The sequence below is a fragment of the Staurois parvus genome, unplaced genomic scaffold (genome assembly GCF_062004578.1).
Source record: "Staurois parvus isolate SC_StPar_1 unplaced genomic scaffold, SC_StPar_1.0 ptg000160l, whole genome shotgun sequence".
Taxonomy (NCBI): Eukaryota; Metazoa; Chordata; class Amphibia; order Anura; family Ranidae; genus Staurois; species Staurois parvus.
The window spans coordinates 1,812,143-1,836,337 of record NW_028317956.1 but is presented as its reverse complement, the minus strand read 5'-3'; the positions used below and the strand labels follow the sequence as shown (position 1 = coordinate 1,836,337).

At 41.9% G+C, this 24,195-nt stretch overlaps 1 protein-coding gene across 1 annotated transcript in view; it reads left to right on the top strand.

Moving 5' to 3' along the window:
- Positions 1-22,326, top strand: part of SCNN1D (sodium channel epithelial 1 subunit delta) — a 35,530-nt gene extending 13,204 nt beyond the window's left edge. Inside the window, exons 6-12 of the mRNA XM_089675985.1 lie at positions 2,007-2,105; positions 4,729-4,846; positions 7,261-7,339; positions 9,774-9,831; positions 11,059-11,114; positions 18,378-18,453; positions 20,694-22,326. Coding sequence (XP_089532111.1) covers positions 2,007-2,105; positions 4,729-4,846; positions 7,261-7,339; positions 9,774-9,831; positions 11,059-11,114; positions 18,378-18,453; positions 20,694-20,984 — 777 coding nt within the window. The 3' untranslated portion in view covers positions 20,985-22,326. The remainder of the gene's footprint in view (positions 1-2,006; positions 2,106-4,728; positions 4,847-7,260; positions 7,340-9,773; positions 9,832-11,058; positions 11,115-18,377; positions 18,454-20,693) is intronic.
- Positions 22,327-24,195: the final 1,869 nt, after the last annotated feature.

Below are 24,195 nucleotides of genomic sequence, written 5' to 3'. Positions count from 1 at the left end.
CTGGCAGGGGATGAAGCTTGCTGAAGAGGGAGAAAGCTGCTGTCACTGCAAATGGTGCTAAACCCAGGACTGGAATCAACGTCACTACACTACACCACTCTACACTACACTACACTACACTACCCTACACTACTCCACACTACACTACTGTCCTATACACTACGATACTCTAACTTACTCTACACTACCCAACTCTACACTACACTACTTTACAGTATACTACTCTACACCTCATTACTCTACACCACACTACTCTACTCTTCATTATTTTATACTACACTACATTACTCTACTCTGTACTACTCTACATTACACTACTCTAGGCTACACTGCACTACACCACTCTACATTACACTACCCTGCTTTACACTACACTACTCCACACTACACTACTCTTCTATACACTACACTACTCTAAATTACTCTACGGTACACTACACTACCCTATGCTACACTACTCTACTCTTCACTACTTTATACTACACTACATTACTCTGTTCTGCTCTACATTACACTACTCTAGGCTACACTACTCTACTCTACACTATACTACACCACACTACACTACTCTTCACTACTCAACACTATACTACTCTACGCTACACTACACTACACTATTTTACAGTACACTACACTGCACTACACTACACTGGACTAAACTACTCTGCACTACACTACACTACACTACTCTACAATACACTACAATACACTACGCTATTGTACACTGAACTTCACTACACTACTCTGCACTACACTACTCTGTCACTGAATGGCAATTTATTTCCCAGTATTCCATGGATCTAGACAGTCACTATTTTCTGCTGAGTCATCCATTCTGCTCACCAGTTTAAAGTGTACTTTATTAAATATATAGATTATTATTTATTTTACTTTCTAACAATAGATGCCCTCTCCATAGGAGTTAGTGGGATTTGTTCATGCGTGTGTAGAAGAATCAAGGGACAGGCCAGGAGAGTTTGTAGCAACAGATGTGCAGCTACTAGTGAGCCATACAACTTGGATCTGCCAGAAGCATGGATAGCTAAATGTAAGACATTTGGGACATGCTGGGCAGTACTTAAAATGAAAACGACAAACATTTTGTTGTTTAAGGCTACATGTCCCTAGCTGTACAGGGGCCGTACAATGTACAAACCCTTCGCAATGACCAGCTGCCACCACGTACAGCCACTATTGAGATGCATTAAAAAAGAAGGCTGTATGCAGTTGTCTATCTGCCTATCTGCATTCAGAGCATACTTCATTACACACGCTGGTGCTTTACACAACCTTTGGTGCACAACTGCATACAGCCATCACTAATGCATCTCAATGGGTAGCTGTATGCAGCAGCAGTGGATCCCAGGAATGTGATTACTGTATCTCCCCTGTATGGCTGCGTGGATGAAGCCTAATATTTGCAATATTTCCAAAATGTGTGTTACTTATTACATGCCAGTGCATCCTTTTTACTATTTTTCAGACTAAATCATTTGGAAAATTGGGTATTTTAGTACATTAAGGCAGTGATAAATACAAACTGGGGTGAGCACTAGGACCAAAGTAATAAAAAGCTCAACCAAAAAATAAATACTAAAATAAATACTAAAGAAAAAAAATAGGTTGATTTAAAGGTAAATAGTGCACTTTGCAAGTGCATTTGCTCCAAAGCTAAATGAGGTGAAGCTTCACTTTGCAAAAAATACCCAATCACATGCAAGGGTAAAAAAAAGCATTTTTCCTTGCACGTGATAGGATGACGGAGGTTTGCAGAGCTTCCCCTCATTCACTAAGCTCTGGAGTAAATTCCTTTGCAGAATCCACCTGCACATGTATTTGCCTTTTAGTAAATCCACCCAAAAGCATAATAACTAAGCTGCAGTGATTTCTCAGCAGTTCTTGACTTTGATTTTCATATGGAATCTGGACTACTATTTCCTGGACTAGTAAGCGAAGGGGGAAGTAAAACAAAACCACTTTAAAAGAGTCTTCCTCTTTGTTTCTAGGATCAAGTGAATCGCATTGGGAAGCCATACAGTGAGTGTACATTTGATGGTAGTGACCTAGAGTTCACAGTCCTGTACAATTCATCTTATACATTACAGGTGAGATCTACTCTTCAGTGCAATCTTTCTGTACAGTTATATACCCCACTATTCTACCCTATTGGTGAAATGATGACATGGTGGAAGGAATTTTTGGGCCTCATGCACACAGGGCATTAGGATTTCTCCCCTGAATGCCTTTTACTCCTGGCAGGAAAAAGCCGCTTAAAAAAGGCACCTAAAGCCACGTATTGCAAGCATGTTTAGGTGCGTCAAGCATTTGAGCATTCATGGATTCCATTGGGCAGAATATGAAGTTATTCTGGTCATTCGAATGAATAAACACTCAAACATTAAACGCATCTAGCATTTAAACATGTGTAGATGTGTTTATGTGCATCAAAAACGTCTCTCCTAAACGCGTTGGTGATGGTTTCTTTTCAGCCTATAAATACTCCTTTTCTAATAGGCCTGTAAACACCTAAATGTGCACGGACACATAGGCTAACAAAGAGGTGTAAAAACAGGTGGAAAACAATAACACTAAATGCTTGTAAAAGAAATGTTTTTTTGAAGTCCTGTGTCCATGGGGAAGGAGAGAGAGAAAGTAGAAAGGAAAACTGGTGGAATGAAGAAAAGGGAGGAACGCAAGAAAGGGCAAAGGACAAGAGGGAGGAAAAAAGAAAAGCGTTAGGAGGGAGGATCTAATTGAAGGAGGATGGAAGGACTAAAGAGAAAAGGAAGAGAGGATGGGGACGCAGGGAGGTACATGGCCAAGAAGAAAAAAAGAAAGAAGGGAGGGGCAAAGGGGGGAAAAAAAGAGCAAGTACAAGACAAATGACCAAAGGGGTGTGGGTGGGGGGAGTTGAAAGTGAAGGGGGAAAGAATGGGCCAAGAGCAAAATAAAGTAAGACAGAGAGAGGGAAGAGGAAAGGCTAAAGAATAAGGAATTGAAGAGGGGAAGGAAGGAAGGAAGGAAGATTGGACAAAGGGAAAAAGGGAGGATGGAACAAAATGAAGGCGTAAAAGATCAGGAAGAGAGGGAGTTACAAAGGGAAGAAGAAAAAAAGGAAGAAAGGAAATGGCAAAGGGAATTAAAAGGAGGTGAGTGGACAGAGCAAGGACCAAAGCGGAAGGGGAAAGAAAAAGCTAGGGGGAAACAAATGAAGAAGGGAGGGACAAAAAAGGGAGAGCTTCTTTCAATGTGGCTGAACTTCAGTCATGAAATCTTAAAAAAGCACACATACCTGTAATGTTTACTTGTCTCTCTCCAAAGATCTAAGTGTCATTTCTCTCTGGTGCTTTGTTCCTCTGTTATCAGCCTGAGTCACTTCTGAGATGTTTTTCCAACACAAGATAAATTTGTGTTGGGGGGGGGGGGAGCGCAGCAGACAGCTTGTCTATACAGAATATAGCTCCTGTGTGCTGTGTGAAGGGGTGACTGTCCCTTTTCTCCGGTCAGCTCTCACAGAGCTCTAACTGCAGCTCCCGGCCTCCTTCTCTGTGATACTGACAAATGCAGGATTTTACCTAAAATCAGCCCTTTTGAAGGTATGTAGAAAAGATAAGACTGCAGATAATACAGTAAAACTTATGTAGGAGGATTTGTTTCATCTCTGTGTATCACCAGAGGCTAGTCACTTCACTGGGTATATGAGAGGGTTTACAACAGGGCTTGACAATTCCTAGGCGCCAGGTCGTCACGGTGACCAGAAACCGCATCCTGGGCCCCCGCCAGCCCACACTGCCCTGTGCTCGCATACCGCGCATCCTCGGCCATCTCCTCTGCACCGCCCCACAAATTAGAGCCCAGCCCAGTGTTCTGGGACCCTCGAAGTCTCCTCCATCCTTCCCTGTGCACAAAGTCCAGGTGGAGCACTAAGTCCTGGATAGTCCCACAAAAGCTGCGCTTCCCTCCTGGAAGACACCGCAGACTCACCCCTACCCACACAGACACCCCTGCCCATGGAGGATGTGGCCTCCCACACCGACTACCCCATCCACACCACTGGACGAGTGCTCAGAGGGCGGCTGGCCACACGCCAGAGCCTGTCAATGCCGCCTTCAACTGAGGCAGTGCTCCCCACTGGAGGACCGGAGTCAGCGGGGCCACCAAGCCCCACCACCTGTGACAGAGGACAGCCCCACCTCCAACACGGCACTGACCCTCCACCGACCCACAACAACCAGGCTTGCTCCTCCTGGCACCAGATCTTCTCCATTGACACAATCTGGAGGAGCTACAGCTGGACACGTGGGAGCTGCCCTTCTGCCCCCCTCCTGTGACACTGCCCCCTTCCTGTCCCACTTCCCCCTTCTTGTCCCGCTGCCCCCAGCTGTCTCACTGCCCCCCTCCTGTGATGCTGCCCCTCTCCTGTCCCGCTGCCCCCCACCTAACCTGCTGCCCTGTTCCTGTGATGCTGCCCCCCTCCTATGATGCTGCCCCCTCTTGTTCTGCTGCCCCCCCCCCCCCCTCACCTGGCTCCTAACTTTTTTAGCTGGCTCCTAGATTCAAAGCTAATTTGTCACCACTTTAAGGCTGTTACAATAAAGTAAAGATTTGGAGAATTATACTGTGGATACAAGTAAGGAATATGGTAGTAACCTTTTTAAAACTAAAAATGTTTGTATAACTTTCTTATGACTCGAAATGACTACATTTCTGGTTTTCTTTGTGTTTTAGGCTTGCGTTCAGTCATGCTTTCAGTACAAAATGGTGAAACAGTGTGGATGTGGCTACTATTTTTACCCTTTGCCTCCTGGAAGTGAATATTGCAACTACAACAAGTATCCAGGATGGGGTATGCTATTTGTAAAGGCATAAGCACACATACATATTTACAAATAAATCCATAAGCAAATTTCTTACACATACATATTTACAGATTTGTCCATAGTAAAAGTATAAAACAGATATCTTATAGCTAGACAAATTTCATGAGCTTGGTTTTGAAAGCACATGGTAAAAGGGCTGGTGGAACCATCTGTTGCACTCATGGGGTAAAAAATGAATAAACTGGTCTATAAAAGTTTCTTCTGACAAATCGTAGATATTTACAAGCCCATGAAGTCCTTCCTGCAGCTGATTCTTTGCCTCTCTACTGATCTTCAGCACCACCAGCTTGGCTTTAGCAGCTCTCACTTCGTGACATCTCATAGCTAGCTCCCTACTACACATATGTGAGATACATCACTACAGGGGGAGTGATGTGATGCCAAGAGTCTGCACCCAGGTGGGAGACTAAGGAAATGTGAGTGAATATCACTATAAAAGGTACTCATAAGAGAAACCTAACAGATTCTTCCATTCATGCTAAACAGCTCAGATGAAGGAATCCTTCCTGCTGGCTATTGTATTTAGCAGCCAGCAGGACCTGCAGCTTCTGGAAACCTGAAAGGTGTCTGCACCTGATTGGATGTAGCCATTGTTTGGCCAACAATTTTCCACCTGGCTCCTTGGATAAAGTCGATTGAAATATTGACTTTCGTTGAGCCAGATGGTGCCAACACACAGTTCAAATTTCAGATAATTGTAGAACCTGTGTATGGTCTGTGGGGCAGGGGTAGAGGCCCTCTCAGCATGCCTCCTTTGCATAACAAAATGTAGGATGACACCAAGAACTTTACCCTAGGGGGCTATGCTAGGCATCATGGAGGGGGTCATTCGCCCTGCACATAGGGTACCATTTGCTGTGTAGCGCTCATCAATGCGCCGGGACACGGAATGCATTTAGGGAAATTCATCCTTAAGGTGATCCTCCAACTTAGAGATGGTTGTACACTGTGTACACTGCAATTAGAAGGGACACACTGAGCCTATGCCCACTCCACCCTTCCAGTGTATCTGTCACCTCACTCCCAGTGACAAAATGGGATCCTGCCGTGCACTTAGCAGAGACCTCATGCTGTCAACTCTTCCTCTTCTATACCTAGTGGCCAGGCCAAAGACCTCTGCAGTTCTGATTAGCTCCCATTGCTATAGGAGATGGACTGCTCAGGGAGGGAGCCCCAGAAGCAACCCCCTCTCTGCTAGAGTACACCTCACCTATCACCGGTACCATGCTTGTTGACAGGCTGCTTGTACTGGTCAGACTTCCATTACTCATGGCAACTACTTTCTTTTTCTCCACACCATGTTAACTCTTACACAGCTGTCTTCATACCCCAATGTGCTTTAACAAAACCAGGCTGTAGAAGACTGTGTGTAATGTGCCAGTTACTTTCATACACCCCTTTGAATAACTTCAGACCAGGCATTCAAATATTTCAATGCTTTACTAACGAAACTCAGCAAATACAGTTTCAGAGAGAAAACAGTTTTTCCTAACTGAACCTACAATTACAGCTGCTCCAGCATACTTGCACAGGTAAGGGTCCATTTTTGGCAGAATCCATAGTGGCAGAGTCCAGATCCTGGCATTTTCAGCGGCCGACTTGGCAAAGGCAGAGAACAGGCAAGCCCACTGCAACACGACAACCCTGGGATCTGGATCCCTGTCCCCTTTTATAATGCCACAGGATCAGTGGGTCGGACCCAAAAAGCCCACCAAGAAATCCCAGGAGAGGCAGCAATATCAATTAACCCATTTTCTCTTGCTAGGGCAGCCATACTAGCTGACTTTCTTAAAAAAAGTGAAAAAATAGGTGTATTAACTGCAACAACACCCAGTGGAGTTGTGACACCCACACAATAGAAAAAGTGAAAGAATATGGACACATCACATTTAAGTCAATCCTCAAAAGGGTCCATTATGAGTGAAAAGAAAGGAGGGAGAGGGACTGCATGAGCACTAAGTGGTGTTTGGAGGAGACATTTTATATAAGTAAGAGCACTCTTTTCTTTTAACTCATTAATTTACTCTTTTGAGGACTGATTGAAATGTGATGTTTGCATATTCTTTCACTTTTTCTGTTTTGTGGGTGTCATTGATCACTGCTCCACTGTGAACACAGGAGTGTTGTTGTGGTTAATACACCCATTTTTTTATTTTTTTAGACATTTTAGTATTTAGACTTTAGTTACAGATGTCTTGTATATGAATGTGGCTGACAAGATGACAATTGATTTCCATAGGGTGTTTTAAAACTGTAAAGAACAGGGAATTTAGCTCAATAGATTGCTTCAGGGGTCTTGACCAATAGAATGCACACTTTTACTATCAGAAGATACAGATAACAGGAAGTCTCTTCTCACTGGACATATTTTTTGTTGCAGGACATTGCTTCTTTCGCCTTTATGAAAAACTGTTAGCTCACCAACATACATGTTTCCAGAAGTGCCCTAAACAGTGCACGTAAGTAACCTGCCCTCTGTATTTTTCTACGTATGTAACACCAGAAGCAAGTATGCCAATGGCCAATGTCGGCAATCACATGATATATGCAGATGTTCTGTGCACTGGAGCCCTGCTCTTTGTCATCTGACATGTGGAGTAGATGTTGGGCAGGACAGCTGAAGGCCTTGTTCATACTTACGTTTGGGAGGGAGGTGGTAAAAAAGACGCATTTATACTGCCCCCCCAACCACTTCCCCTTTGACCTACAAAGGCAGTGAATGAGGCTGCAGCCATGACACTTTACATCATGGCATGTCAAAAATTACCCCATCATGCATGCACAGTGAGTAGTACTGCCCACTAAACATGACCTATTAACCTGAATTGGGATGTTCCGCAAATGTCTGCAATGCAGGCAGTTGTGGTGCAGTGGTACAAAGTTTTAGGGGTTGAAACAAGTGTGGAAAAGGGGATCTAACACCTTCCCACTGACTGAAAAACACCCTTGAAGAGTGATCCTTTGCGGATTGATCTTCAGAAGGCCAACACGAATATTCACAAGCCCTTAGAGAGACACATGTACTGAGAGGCTATGGAGGCTGCTGACCTCTCCTCTTGAAAAAGCTTGTAGCCTGGTTGTCATACTGATCCAAGTACTTCAGTATTTTTTAAGCCACAGAAATAGATCAAGTATGCTAAATTGGTTTGTAATTTGCTTTGACTAATCTGTGTGCTTATTCTGGGTAAGTGGGGCAGAAAGTATTGAAGCCACAGACTGCCAGACAACTGGTATTTTCATCAGCAATAGCAGGTCATGTATTTCTTTCAGTTCAGGTCTCTTACACCCCGGTCACACTGGATGCAAATCAACTTCACTGTATGTTGCACGATTTCAAAGTCGGGTTTGATGTGACCAGGGTGTTAAAGCTGAACTTCAGGCAAAGAGCTAAATATACAAAATACATCCTCCTGCCAGCATGGTCCTAACACTACAGCTCACCTGATTGGCTCCTTGTGATGTTTTTCCCACCCCCTCTCCCAACTCATTGTGCAGGAGGAGATTGTGCAGGAGACTTCAAGAGGCTAATACCAACTAAAATCCAGGAACTTGTACTGCTCACATTAACCACTTCCCATCTGGCCCATGTATATAAATGGACAGACGGGAGCAGTGCAGGGGCGGGTGGCCATTTATAAATGTCCTCCCCACTCCCCACCTCTGCTCGCTCCCTGGGAGCACACGGCACTGCGATCCTGTGCCCACTGTGTCCGGAGGACACCGATCGCTGTACAGGACCTCTGTGTGAGGTCCCGGTCATGTGATTGGCCAATCAGTGATCAAATGAATAGTAGTAAGCAAGATGTCACTTCTGACATCATTGCTTACTACGTGTGAAATCAGTGAATGATCACAGAGGTCACATGGTACAAGGCTATTCACAACAGCCTTGTACCATGTGACAAGCTGTGACCAATCACAGCTCACACAGTATTTCTCAATGGCTGCAAGAATGCAGCCAGAGAGAAGGAGAAATTATTTCTTTTATGTGTATAAAAGCAATCAGTGTAAAAAAAAAAAAAAAAAAAAAAAAATCTTCATCACCCCCCACAAGTAGTACAGTGTCACTATGGTGACACTGTACTGCTAGGGTGACAGTATGTTAAAAAAAAAACATATATAATAATATACAAAAATAAAATGAAAATGTCAAAAACTTTAAAAAATATAATTTTTGGTTATAAACTAATTAGTTTTTTTTGTTTTTTTACTAAAAAGATAGATGAATACATTTCGGCCAAGATTTATGAAGAAAGATTATTTATTTGCAAAATTTTATAAGAAAAACACTTTTTTTTTTCAAAATGTTTGGACTTTTTCATTTATGTAGCAAAAAAATAAAAATCCCAGTGGTAAATAAATACCACCAAAATAAAGTTTTATCTGTCTCAAAAAAATGCTAAAAAATGTATATAGGTACAGTGTTGCATGACCGCGCAATTGTCATTCAAAGTGTGATAGCGCTGAAAGCTGAAAATTGACCTGAACAGGAAGGGGGTGAAAGTGCCCGGACTTGAAGTGGTTAAAAAATAAATTTAATGTAGCATTAGTCAGAGTTGCAGGCTGTTCAGTAGTATGACCCCTCTGCCGGGGTTTTAGATAGGTAGATATAAACTTTGTGGCCTGTTTTGCATTATAGTAAGAGCACATAGCAGTTAGGGTTACAGATCATGGGTTGAGGGTACAGGTCAAGTGTGGCTCCACAGATCAAACCTGAAAAGGCCTCTAGTCTACTCTACATGACAGGAATACTACCTGCTGGAGCACAGTGGGTGAGAATGTATCCAATCAATTATTTGATCAATTGATTTTATGTACAGTCCTATAATTTCCTATCAATTATAAAAACATGAGTCAATATTCTCAATTACTTTTATTCCTATATTTAAACAGGGAGACCATGTACTATCTGTCGGCAGGGTTTGCTAGATGGCCATCACCTGTGTCTAAGGTAAATGGTGCTGATCCAAATAACTGTCAATCATCCCATGTGCCCTGTAGTACTAAGACAGTTCAGAAAATCATTAATCACACTGGAAATATCACTTTCTGTTTTGCTGTCCATTATTTTGCATTGTTATAGACTCTTACAGACAGGATCACATAATCTTATATAGCTTTAGAGGTTGGCTGCACTGCTGTAATCTCCTTTCTTCAGATTTGGGCTTCAGTCATACAACTGGTGGTAACCTAAGTGAGGAAAGCTGATCAGACATGATAATATTTTTTTTTGTTTTGTTCAGCCAATGGCCTGAACAAAAAAAGCTACCAGATTCCTCCGCCCGCAAATGCAGTGAATGGAGGTATCTCCTCCTACATATAGGGGTTGATTTACTAAAGGCAAACAGGCTGTGCACTTTGCAAAGTGAAATTGCACTCTGCAAATGCAGCTGCTCCAGAGTTTATTAAATGAGCAGAAGCTCTGTTGACTTCCATCATCCAATCATGTGCAAGCAAAAAAAGTTGTGTTTTTTTCCTTGCATGTGAGTTAGTATTCTTTGTGATGGTTTACCTAATTTCCTAAGCTCTGGAGCAATTGCACTTGCAGAGTGCAACTGCACTTTGCAAAGTGCACAGTCTATTTTGCCTTTAATAAATCAACCCCATTGTATTTTGACGCTAGAACCCGCCACAGTCAGAGTGCACTGATCAGATTAGATTATCGATAAAAAATCTCCAACAAGTTGCTTCGACATTCAACTTCTGATGAGCAGAGACAGCCACAAACTGATCAAAATTAGTCCGATTCCTGCTAAACCAGCTGAATCACTGTATGACCTGCCTAAAAGCCTTCCCTTGTAAAACAACCCATTGAGTTTAAAATAGAAGTGAAAGGAAAAACATTTGTATGGACATATGAAAACCCATTATAAAAATACCTTTTTAACCTTTTTATAAGTGACCACATATCCTCTGTTCTCAGCTGCATAAGAAGCTCAGGGAGGAGAAACAGCATTACACTAATCTTCCCAGCAAATAGTTTTTTTTAAAACATACCACTTATTTATAAGATTATTTTCTACCAGATTTTATTTTTGTATGCAGTATACTGTATAAACATTAAGATGAGCAAACCCTGCATGCCAGGTATCCAAACTTGAAAGACAAACAAGATCAAAACGAGTTTACTACAATCCACATATCCCTCTAATGCCTTTTTCCCTGTTCACTGTTACAGAGATGGATCCTCCAAGAATTATTCTCTGATTATGGATACAACAGCACTAGTAACAGGTAGGAAATAAAATATATCACTTGATGTAAGAGGGACAAAATTTATGATAGCTTAGCCCTAATCTCTCTTGGGGCCGCAATGGATGGCCAAACTTTTGCAATGCCAGAAATACATAACAATTAAACTTTCTGTGTAAGGCTGGAATTAGCCATTCAAAACCTGACTTAGAGGCAATTTATAAGAAATTGAGTTTTTGATATTTTTTTTTATATTTATATATTTATTGATACATGACCCACTAAGGGTCATGTATCAATAAATAATTTTGCTGTTGATCAGAAATATTGTTAAGATTAAACTTGGTTCTCCTATGGTATTGCAACCTTGCTTACAAACCCCATGTCACTTCATTTCTGTTTCCTCCCTAGAGATGGAGATTCTGCATACTTTTGGCCAACAAGGGAGAGATTTCTATTAGAGTAACTTGTAGTTTAATTTTGGTGATTGCTAGTGTGATACATGTCATGTTTTCCAGATACCTGGAAGACTGGAAAACATTACTAGTGTAATATATCATGTTTTCTGGCTACCCCGAAGGCTTGAAAAATTATTAATGTGATATGTAACATGGTCTCCTGCTACCTGGAAGACTGGAAAGCTTACTAATGTGATACCTGTCATGTTCCTGGCTACCTGGAATATTGAAAACATTATTCATGAGGATACAGTACTGTGCAAAATGTATGAAGACATGTTGTAAGGTAAGAATGCTTTAAAAATTGTTTATTTTTATCAATTTAAAAAACGCAAAGTGAGCAAACAGAAGAAAAATCTAAAGCAAATCAATATTTGGTGTGACTACCCTTTGGATTCAAACCAGCATCAATTCAATTAATCAAGCTATTTTGAAGAAGCACAAAGATACAGGCAACATTGGGGACCATAGATGCAGTAGTCGGCCAAGGAAACTTAATGCAGCAGAAGACAGACATGCTTATTTCCCTTATTTTCCTTTGATATTGGAAAATGTCCAGCAGTGCCATCAGCACAGAACTGGTGGAAACCAGTGGGACCCAGGTACACCCATCTACTGTCAGAAAAAGTCTGTCCAGAAGTGTTCTTCATGGAAAAACTGCGCCATAAAGCCATACCTTCTGTCAGGGAACTCATACGCAAGTGCATGCTCAAAGAAAGGCCTGTGCTCAAAGAAAGGCCTGTGCTCAAAGAAATGCGCTTGAGCGTAATAGAACTGTGCATAGAATTAGGACCCTGCACGCATCTACACGTGAGCATTAGCATGAATGTGCTTTTTCTGGTGCCCAGTGGCATATTTAAAGCCCTACTGGACTTAAGATCGTTGCTGAGTGGTTGTCAGCTCCCTTTGCTTGTGACCTGGTCCTGTGTACTCCTGTATTCTGACCCGGCTTGCTGAATCCTGCTTGTTTCTGAACTCCTGTTGCTGACTTTGGCTTGCAACCTGAACGTGCTTTGTTCCTACAGTTCCGGTACCCTCTCTGTTCATCTGATGCTGACTTTGGCTCTGAATCTGCTCCTGGTTTCCATTTTGGTACTCCTGCTGTCCGGTTGTTGTTGACCTGTGCCTGTCTGACCAAGCATCCGAGATCCTGTACCTGCCTACTGCCAGCTGGTCTTTCTCAGCTCCACAATTGCTATCAAGACATCTTAAAACAGATCCCCTGCAGGCATCCGTGCCACTCTAAGCCCTGTTATACCCTGTTATTTTTCCCAGGGAAAACAGGACAAGAGATGTAAGGGCAGCCCTCTTGTCAGCTGGCTTCGACCAAATACGTGACACCTCCGACATGGAAACAAGGCTACACGACTCAACTATGCTTGCTAACATAGGATTTTGGTTGCAGAGAAATGGCAACAGGTGATCTGGACTGATGAATCAAAATTTGAAATACTGTATTTGTAGCAGGAGGCAGTTTGTTTACCGAGGGGCTGGAGAGTGGTACAATAATGAGTGTCTGAAGGCAACAGTGAAGCATGGTGGAGGTTTCTTGCAAGCTTGGGGCTGCATTTCTGTAAATGGAGTTGGGATGTGGCTAGGATCAGTGGTGACCTCAATGCTGAGAAATACAGGCAGATACTTATCCATCATGCCATACCATCAGGGAAGTGTGTGATTGGCCCCAAATTTATTCTGCAGAGGATAAGCCAACGGTATTAAGAGGTACTGTATCTTCAGCTTAAAGAAGAACATGGAGTCCTGGAAGTGATGGTTTGGCCCCCACAGAGCCCTGATCTCAACATTACCAAGTCTGTCTGGGATTACATGAAGAAACAGAAGGATTTGAGGCAGCCTACATCCGCAGAAATTCTGTGGTTAGTTCTCCAAGATGTTTGGAATAACGTACCTGCCGAGTTCCTTCAAAAACTGTGTTCAAGTGTAGCTGAATTGATGCTGTTTTGAAGACAAAGAGTAGTCGCACCAAATATTGATTTGATTACTTTTTACTTTTACTTTTCTTTTCTAAATTACTTTTCTATTTATTTACTTTCCATTTTGTTAATTGATAAAAATTAACTATTAACACTTCTATTTCTGAAAGCATTCTTAATTTACAGCATTTTTTTCACAACTGCCTAAAACGTATGCATAATACTGATATATGACACGATCATTATTGGCTCATGTTTTGCAGATACTGGGAAGACTAGAAAACCTTACTAGTGAGGATACGTCATGTTTTCTGGCTACCTTGAAGACTGTATAACTTTACTAGTGAGGATATATGTCATAACTATTGACTAATGTTTTCCATATACCTGGAAGACTAGAAAACCTTATTAGTGAGTAGTGATGGGCTGAACACTCCTGTGTTTGGTTTGCGGTCAAACATTCGAACTTATCAAAAGTTCAACCACGAACTTCGAACTTATTGCAAGTCTATGGGATTCATAATTTTAAATTTAAAAGTGCCCATTTTGAAGGCTTATATGCAAGTTATTGGCCATAAAAGTGGTACGGGGACTCGGATACTGCCCTGAGCGAATCAGAGAAAATTTTTTTCAAAAAGCACCATTTTTAAAGGAGCAGTCATATTTCATTGCTTAAAGTTAAAAAACAAATTCCTTTAAATATCATGTGTGGGGGGTCCCCTTAAACTACCTGCAAAGTTGCACATCTGTACAATGTATAGAACCTGCTGCAGCAGGACTGACTTTATTTTTTTTTTTTTAATTACATTTTTATGAAAAAAAAAAGAGTGGGGTCCACCCCATAATCCATACCAAACCCTTTATGTCTGGTAGGAAGGTTAGAAGGGACCTCACAGTAAAAAATTTTTAAAAAGTGCGTGGGGTTTCCCCTACAAGCCTTACGAGGCCCTTTAGGCATGTTAGGACATTTAAGGGGTACCCCTCCCCCCAAAAATGGGGGGGGACAGCGTGGAGTCCCCCTAAATTTCTTCCAGACCTTTGATCTGAGCACAGGCCTGTCAGACCAGGAAAGGGTTGGGGGACAAACAAGCGCCCCCCCCCTCCCTGAACCTTACCAGGCCACCGTCCCAATGCTCATGGGGACAAGGGCCTCTTGCCCGGTGGTTGTGGGGGTCTGCAGGCAGGGGGGGGTCATTGGCATCAGGGTACCCCTTTAAGTAAGGGGTACCCACCGAGCACTTGCTGCAATCTGACATTTGCGATGTCACCCAATTGTTGATGATAGTTCTGACATTTGCCGGTAAGACGTAAACAATTGGCCGGAGCTAGAGGTAACATCATCACTAGTTCCTCCCAGTTTACTGTGACATGCAAATGTTAGATTGCGGAGAGTTCTCAGCAGGTGCACACGGGTTGGCGGGTGTTGGGTTTTTTTTTGTATTTTGGCGAGTCGGCATCATCGTACCAATGCTGGACGCCGTGCTTGACGATTGATGCTGGAACCATTTTTTTTTTGTTTAAAAACAGTTTTTTGGGGATTTTTTAAAAAGTCTAGTCTCTTTGTCTCTTTATCTTTTCTCCGTTTTAACCCTTTAGTGAATGGGTAGAGGTACAGTACCGCTTACTCATTCACAAGGTGGGGGGGCAACATCAGGGTGCCTCCTTATTTAAAGGGGTACCCTGATGCTAATGAGCCCCCCTGCCCACAGACCCCCACAACCACTGGGCAAGGGTTGTGGTGAAGAGGCTCTTGTCCCCATCGGCACGGGGACATCATCCCCGTGCCAAGGGCACGGGGCCTGGTAAGGCACAGGAAGGGGGGTGCTCATTCATCCCCCCCTTTCCTTGCCTGCCAGGCCAGTGCTCGGATCAAGGTTCTGGTAGGAATTTAGGGGGGACCCCTCCAATTCTTTCCCCTTTTTTTGGGGGTTCCCTTTAAAATCCTACCAGGCCTAAAGGGAGTGGTATGACTTTAGGGAAAACCCCACGCACATTTAAAAAAAAAACATTTTACTGTTTTGTTGGTTCCCTCCTAACCTTCCTACCAGAACTAAAGGATCTGGTAAGGATTGGGGGGGGGGGGGGGTTACATGCTGTTTTTTTTAATGTATTTTTAATGTTTTTTTATTTGTTTTAAAAAAAAGTTATTATTTTTTTTCCCTTCTATCTTATATATTGTGGGGTGGGGACTGTGCTCTGTGAGAGTGCAGTGCTTTGTGGGGTGTTTGGAGAATGAACAATTGGTGGTGCCCTCACATCGTAAACCTTGACGAGTTCAAGATTGGACCCTGCTCTAAAAATTCAAATTATATGCACTTTTCACACAGGTGCAGATAAATTGGGTGTTGGTGGTGCCTGAACACTGTAACCGCTCACAGTTACTCTTGCTGGGTGCAGGAATGGGCGCTGCTGATAAAAATTAAAAAAAAATAGAAATTTTTTTTAAAAAACTTAAATTAAATGCACATGTCACACAGGTGTGGAAAAATTGGGCCTTGGGTGTTGGTGGTGCCCTAAACTAAAAGCATTGTTGGAAGCTAGCATTCTCAGGATTCAGGAATAGGATAGGCAGCATAGGCAGTCTTCAAGCGATCCCAGATCCCTAACAAATGTAATCAGTTACATCAGCTTCAGGGGCTTGATAGCTGCTGTTGATCCAAAACTGATTCATTTTGATAAATATCAACTGGTCAACAGTCTGTGGACAGGTTCACTCTTTTATCTGTCACAAAACCTCCAGCAGCACTGATAGTCTGTTCGGAAATCACGCTGGATGCAGGATAGGCCAGTAGCTTGATGGCATATTGAGCAAGCTCTGGCCAGTGATCTGGCCAGTGATCCATCCTCAAGATCCAGTAACCCAGTGGATCCTCAGTTGGAAAGGTCTCCAAGTCTGCTCTTGCCCCTAGATAATCCTGCACAGGGGCGGACTGACCATTTGGAAGTTCGGGCACTGCTCGAGGGCCCGGGGTCAGTAGAGGGCCCCATGAGATGCCCCTTGTACCTTTTTCATAGGCTTTTTTGAGTTTGGCCAAGAACACAGGGGCCCCATGATCCCCTATTGCCCGGGGGCCCCATGAGTTGTCAGTCCGCCCCTGATCCTGCACTATATGATGCAGATGCTGCTGATGGGTGCTTAAACCTAACAGTCCTAGACACTGAGGACTAAAAAATTGTTTAAAGACATCAGTCAGCCGGCCACCTTCTCCACCATTCTTCCTTTGACCGAACGAAGTCTCAGAAACACGTTGTCCAGGAACTGGTAACCTTCCAGTGTCTGTAAAGGTTTTACCCTTGTTATGTGGATTAGGAAGGGTTGGCAACTAGTAAAGATACCTCTGTTTCATACCACAAATCCTTTTGCAGGCTTTGCAGAATCAGGGAGCCCATGCAGCGTACGTTTGAGGAAGCATGAAATTCTGAGTCCTCTGGGTCACTGAGAATGACACTGTCAAGAATTACCTCCTCCTAGCCAAGTACTACTCCTGGGCTGGGTTTCTGGGGACTGAAAACCATCCCTTGAAGACTAAAGTGTGGGGTCTTGTGAGCTACTATGGTATATGTAAAATGCTAATAAATAATAAAATATACTAAATTGTGATATACAAATGAAATGAAATTAGATAATGTATGAAACTGTGAAAATGTGGTTCGCTTACACGCTATACATACTCATACCAGTGTGTCATAAAGCATAAAATCAGAAATAGCATTACGCTCCACTGACAAATGCAAAGATGATGAGTGAATAAGTATTAAATAAATAAAAGTCCTGCATCAAAAGCATATGTAACAATATCACAGCAATTATATTGCTAATACAATCTTGTCCTTAATGAGTGCGTGCCTTTGGTACTTCTATTTGCTGTAATGCGAAATTATAACCGTGCAGTTCACCAAGCTTAAAAAATATATTGTGTACCTTCACCGGTTGTGCTCTCACCTGATGTATATGACCAAATCGTTAAGTGAGGTCATAAAAAGCTTTATTTGGACTTAGTGGTAAATGGATAGGATTATCCCTAGGATGGATGGATGGACGGAGTATTCCCTTTTCCCAGCAGGGGGTCCGCTCACTTCCTTATGGATTTTCCTGAAGCCCCACTAGGGGGTCTTCTTGCTTCCTTAGCGATTTTTTTTCCATAGGTAGATTGGACATGAAATGTAATAAGATATAGTGCCTTATCCTCTTTAAAAGTTAATTTATTCAAATAAAATAGTGCACTCACATGTATTACAACTTAAAACCACATTAAAAGTTAAAATTTTAATCCACAGTAAGGTTTTCCAATATTGCTGAATGATTGCTGTGTGTTGCTTTAAGCGTTGTGACGTCAGAGCCTCTCCCCTACGCGTTACATCACCAGGTCATGTGACTTCATAAGGGGGAATTGATGAATCACGCCGCTTACCCTTGAGCCCATGAGCCATGATTGACCAAAGTCGCCGAGACTTCAGCTGCGATTCACTGAAATTCAGCTGCGATTGGCCAAAGCATTGCACCTGACCTGTCGTCCGATGCATTGCTTTGGCCAATCACAATACACTGTGCTCTCACAGTGCATTGTGGGGAGCGGCAGGCAAACAGCCCATCAAACGCTCGTACTAATCGTGTATTTGCGGAACACACGATGTTCGAATTGAACTTATGTTTGACTCAAACATAAAGCCCATCTCTACTAGTAAGGATAAGTCATGTTTTCTGGCTACCTGGAAGACATGACCAGCTGTTGGTTCTTGAGGCCTGAATTTGAAAAACACTGGATTATTTATTCATTGTGTGTGTCACACTCAAAGTGGGTTTTGGAGGTTCATAAGGCAAGGCTGATCTTTCACTAAAGTGAGAGATATTTTCTTATCCATTCAAGTAGAACTGTAATATTATGATTAAATATCCTAATTTTGTCCCACTCTAGGAGTGAAATTTCAAAGATTAATGTGTACTTCCGAGAGCTGAATCTCCAGTCTTTTGATGAAACTCCAGCACTGAATGTAAGTGGACAATATAGTTGTTAACAAACTATTGTATTAGTTAGTCTGACATAAATGGGTTAATACAAACAGATTTTAACCATAAATTGTGATTTATGGGCTGTTTCTCATGTGCTATACAGTGATATTGAGTGCTGTAGACAGTTAGAGGTGCTACTTATCATACGGGAAAATCCTGCAGACTTTTGGAGTATCCCTTTTACGATCCTTCAGTTTTCCATGTAGAAGAGTAGAGGCATGGATGGCAGATGTCTCCGAACCTACCCATCATGGCCTATGGCATTTGTGATTGCTGCAGCTTCAGTATCCTACAATCAGCAGGGACAAAGATTAATCCCTGGAATTCAGAAAAACTGGGGTTCTAAAAGTGGTGCAGTACATTCTAAATTCATGTACCTGTCTACAACTTGTACTTGAACGTGGCTCATGCTGCACCACTTTTGAAATGCACACAAGACACTTTGACAAAATCTGTCTGCGACAATTTATCTCTGCATGCCAAAAGAGAATTGGTCTTAAGTAGCTCCACATTTGTAAGAACTGTCAACATATTTTTTTGAATTTGTTGCAATTAATGCATCAACTGACTTTGTCGCATTCAATGTGACACAATGTAAAAGTGGCACATATAGGAATTTGGTGCATGCTGGCAGAGCCAAAAGTATTGCATATGCTTCAGGAATTTGGCGCAATACCTTAACCAGAGGGATTAACACCTGAAAAGTGGAGCAGCAGCTTTATTGAATTCCCCCCATTGTGTGTCCTATGAATCCACTCTTAATCTGTTGGAACCAGAGTCATCATTCCAGTAGCTCCAATTATTTGAAATGTATTACTCTGCTTAGTACAAGAGGTGTTATCCTTAGAATATTCAAAACACGATTAAAGTATCCCCTGTTCATTGAAGAATTTGAGTACTTAAGCCCTCTTTCACACATGTGGACTGTTCATTTCCATCAGTTTTTCAACAGTTTAACATCCGTTTTTCATATTTTTTTCATTAATTTTTAAATCAATTTTTTACATCCACTACCAATGCAAAAATGGATGCAAAAACTGTCCATCTGTCCATTTACATCCGTTTTTTGTCTGTTTTTTTATTAACAGAACAAAAATAGGGCTTTGATCCGTTTAAAAAAATTGGATGTTGACAGATGTGGATGTAAACAAATGATCATTCATTTACATCCTTTTTTCCATAGAGATGCATTGATGTCCACTTTTCATTTGTCAATGGATGAATGAAAAACCAACAAACTGTCCGCACATGTGAAAGGGGCCTTAAGATGTCTTGTTACCACTTACCAAATTGCAGGTAAAAGAATGGAAAGTTCAAGTATTATAAATGCTTGCTTCCAATGTTTTCCTTTCCATGGATTATTTTTTTTATTCATCTGCAATGTGTCCTTGAACTTGCAAATCGGACTTCTTCAGGAATGAATCAGTTCTTTAGTACAGCATGTCTATCCTTGCAGGTCATAGCCTTCTCTTTTATGAATGTCTAATTACTGTCTGTGCAGATCCAGCTCCTTTGCCTCTCCCCTCCCCTCAAAGGGTAAATATAGAATACTACAGATTGTCACTTGCTGCTGAAATCACATCCAAAATGGTGGCACCCAGCAGCAGTCTGAGTTCTTTAGGATGTCTACGCAAGGCTTTTACTGATAAATAACATGCATACATTGCATTAACATTTCCCAAATGAGGTACTAAAGTGATTCTGTCTTTAAAGAACACTGAATGTTTCTGAGAGCAGCAGAATCGCTCAGTATGGATTGTTTTGACTGGGCAAAACTTCAACACTTCGGGTAACATTGGTGCTTGCGCCTAAGCCACAGAGTATGTCTCTTGGCCATGCCAATCTCAGTCATCCATCCAAATATGAAGCACACTCTGTACTGACTGTCAGCACTTTTACCAGTATGGCTGTCAACTGAGAATGATAACTTAGAACAGCCATATATGGGCTATTATTTGCAACCAATGCAATGATACTGAGGATAGCAGACAACTGGATCATGTACGGGTCACCCATAAAGCAGTAAACCCTCTGGAAATTGGTAGATCTTTCAGAAGTTTTCTATATGAGCTAAATCAGAGATAAAATAAATGTCTTACTGAGAGTTCTGCACTTTTATGGCCAGCCTTGGAGGAATATACCTAGTCAATGCCCATGTTCTTGTGAATTTTGTTACATTTGAGCAGACTGAAAAACCATGTACACTGTGATCCATTTACAGAGCCATGATTTGCTGTCTACCATGGGAAACCAATGGAGTTTCTATTTTGGCTCATCGGTGCTTTCGGTGGCGGAGATAGCCGAGCTGGTTTTTGACGTTGTAGCCATGGTGATCATCATCAATTATGTCAAATACAAAAAGAATCAGGTATCCAACAATAATGCAAATCCGTATGTCATCAGGATGACAGATCCTAATGAGAGAACTTTATCCAATTCACCACATGACAACCAAGAACTGCCTAGCTATCCAGTGCCCAGCAACAGTGACACCAAACCAGAAGAGATATAAAGGATGGCTATACGCATTTCAAGATATATTAATCATAATAATGAAAGTGATAATGTTTAATATACATTTCAAAATATAGTAACAGTAAAAGTCAAAACAATGACAGTGATAATATATTTAATAATGAAAGGCATTTCAAGATGTAAAAATAATAGTCATAATAATGGCGTGATTATATGTTTATTGGTGTGAACAAAGAATGAAGAATAGGATAGTGAAGAGTTCAGTGCACATATATGACAGAAGACATGCAAAACAATGCATATAGACTTGCAATCTTCTGACATGTGCTATCCTATACAAATATATAGAACAAGGAGATCAACAAGATTTATCAGTCTGCATTTGGACTACAAAGGAATGTTACCACACTATTGCCCACCCGAACTTTTACCTTTATGTCAGTAAAGTGCAAACTTTTGGTTTACCTAAATATTTCTAAGCAGACAATCATGATTTTTACGGTGCAGACAGTCATGATCAGCGGTCTCCAAACTGTGGCTCGTGGGCCAGATGTGGCCCTTTGCTTGCCTTTATTCCTACCTTAAGGCACGATTCCTTCCACTCATATGAGACACTGTTTCTTCCACTGACAACAACAATGGGTTACTATTCCTCCCACTGACACCAGAGATGGAGAGCTAATTCTCCAACTGACCCCAATTATGGGGCACTATTCCTCTCACTGATACCATTTTTTACACTCACACTGATCACCAAGCCTATGGCATTGTTTACTCCCACTGTTACTGGGGCATCCCACCAGCCACAGTCCAGCCCCCCTAAACTTTGAAGGGCAGTAAAATGGCCATTTGTTGCGAATGTTTGGAGACCCCTGATCATGATTATTAAATTGCACAATTCTCCACAGATTTGGCAAAAGTGTATGCAATTCTTTGATTTCCTAATTGAGCTTACATGCAAATCATTTCATTCATCCCTACCAAGCACTATATAACTAGTCTGTAACTGTCACTGCTGAAGATCCCTTGTCATTGAGGGTGTGTTTAATGTAATGTTACTGATACGCATGTGCCTAGGGAGGCTGGGTGAGAGGGGGCAGCAACAGCAAGCATTTACATTTACAGATTATGACTTTCCCCAGTTTTGTTTTCCTTTGGCCACATCTGGACATTTGTGGCTAAATTCATCAAGAGAATGGTGGAGAAAAGGAGTGCAGGGGGATATTAAGATGGAGTCAGAAGTCTTTTTACATTTCAAGAAACGTGAAACAATTGATTGCATCACATAAGGCACACAGAAGGGGCGGACTGACCATTTGAGCACTCAGGCACTACCCGAGGGCCTGGGGTCAGTTGGGGGCCCCATGAAATGCCCCTGGTACCTTTTTTTTTTTTTTTTTTTTTTTTTTTTATAGGCTTTTTTGTGTGTGCTTTGAGTGTGGGCAAGGACATGGGGGCCCCATGATCCCCTATTGCCTGGGGGCCCCATGATCCCCTATTGCCTGGGGGCCCCATGAGTTGTCAGTCCGCCCCTGGCACAGAGCTTGTGCAATAGGGCATATTCATACACATGTGCCTGAAGCTGGCCATATACTATACAATGTGATTATACAATCTCTGTTAGATTTACCAAAACTGTGTAATAGGAGGACACACCCTAAACGGTCCATTCAATTTGCATCTATTCAGACAGGCCATAGCACTACATAGTTGATGGTAAATCTAATGGTGATTGTAAAATGTATGGTCAATGTACGATAATTTGATATCTTGCAGGTCAGGGCAATGAAGATTGCTGTGCCTCAGATGGTCTTCACCTTAACTGGGCACTGAGCATGTTAAGCCTCAGGAAAAGTAGATGTTGGCATAGCCAAGGTATTTACACTGTGGACTGAAACTGGACCAGATTTGGGGTTGGACAGAATCTTGCATGAGTTTCCAACTGTCATGGGCATGCAACTACCTCTATATTTTCTCAGTGCAGTTTTAATTCAGGGTGCTAATCAATTTTCTCTACTGGGGATGTTTTTTGATGCCCCAGATCATTCAATTTTAAGGGGACACACTGAGTCCCATCCTTCTGAGTTTTAGAGGGCCCTCTGTGTGCCTCCCCCCTTTATTTAAGTGGGACATTGAACCCCAACCGTCTTAGTTTTAGAGGAACCCTCTGAGTCCTTCCATCTTTAGTTTCAGGTGGACCCCCTGAGCCCCTCTTTCATTAGAGTCCTTTCCTCTTTAGTTTTAGGGAAACCCTCTAAGTTCCTCCCTCCTTATTTTTAGGGGGATAGGACCTACTGAGCCCCAACCTTCTTAGTTTTGGAAGGACCCTCTAAATCCCTCCCTTCTTAGTTTCTAGGGGGGCCCTCTGAGCCCCTCCAATACACCCGCTTGCAGCAATTAGAATTAATGGGAAACCTTATTGTTTAGAATGCCTAATACTCTAAGGCTCTGCAAGAAGATAACAATAATATGTATTAACAGGCTATAGCCCTCAACAGTCATTGAGATTGTTAGATGACAGAGGTTGGTCATTGTAATTTCTATGCTGTTTTACAAAACCGCTGTTGAGGTATTCATTTTTTGAGCTGAGGTTCATTTCCTGTGGTATAAGCAAACCATTTTGCGCTGTCACTGTGTATGCAGTTTAGCAATGTATTGACACAGTCACCCTTCTACATACATAGAGCTATCACAACATCTTTATCAGAAAGCACTCTTTGCCTCCTTATGTCCTTGGCACCCTTCCTGTACTATAAAATAATCATAACCATCACCACTCCTTTAGCAATCCCTTTCCCACAAGGAACCAGAACTAGCTAGTTACTAGATATATCTACACAAGTCCGGCCACATTTTTGGGTGTATTTTTACTGAGTTAAATGTTAACTGATTCTTTGTTCTTGAACATTTGCCAGGATATTAATGAGCACATGCTCCTAAAAAATCCATTTAGCATGTGGACATTGGTTTTATTGGCCGCAGAAATTCAATTCTATCTTATCTGATATCTGTACTGAAAAATGCAATTTAAATACTGGACTCATACAGAGGACTATGTATGTTATCTGTAAATATATATAACAGGCATTATGACTGTGGGAGGGAGAACCATTTTAATTTTTACTGTTTGAGATTTATTCTTCAGTCTAATTAGGTCCGTAGATTGCAGTCCATCATGTGCTTTTTGGTGTTATTTAGCTTTAACACATTATAATTTAAACCTGAGCTCTGATGAGATATTAACAGAC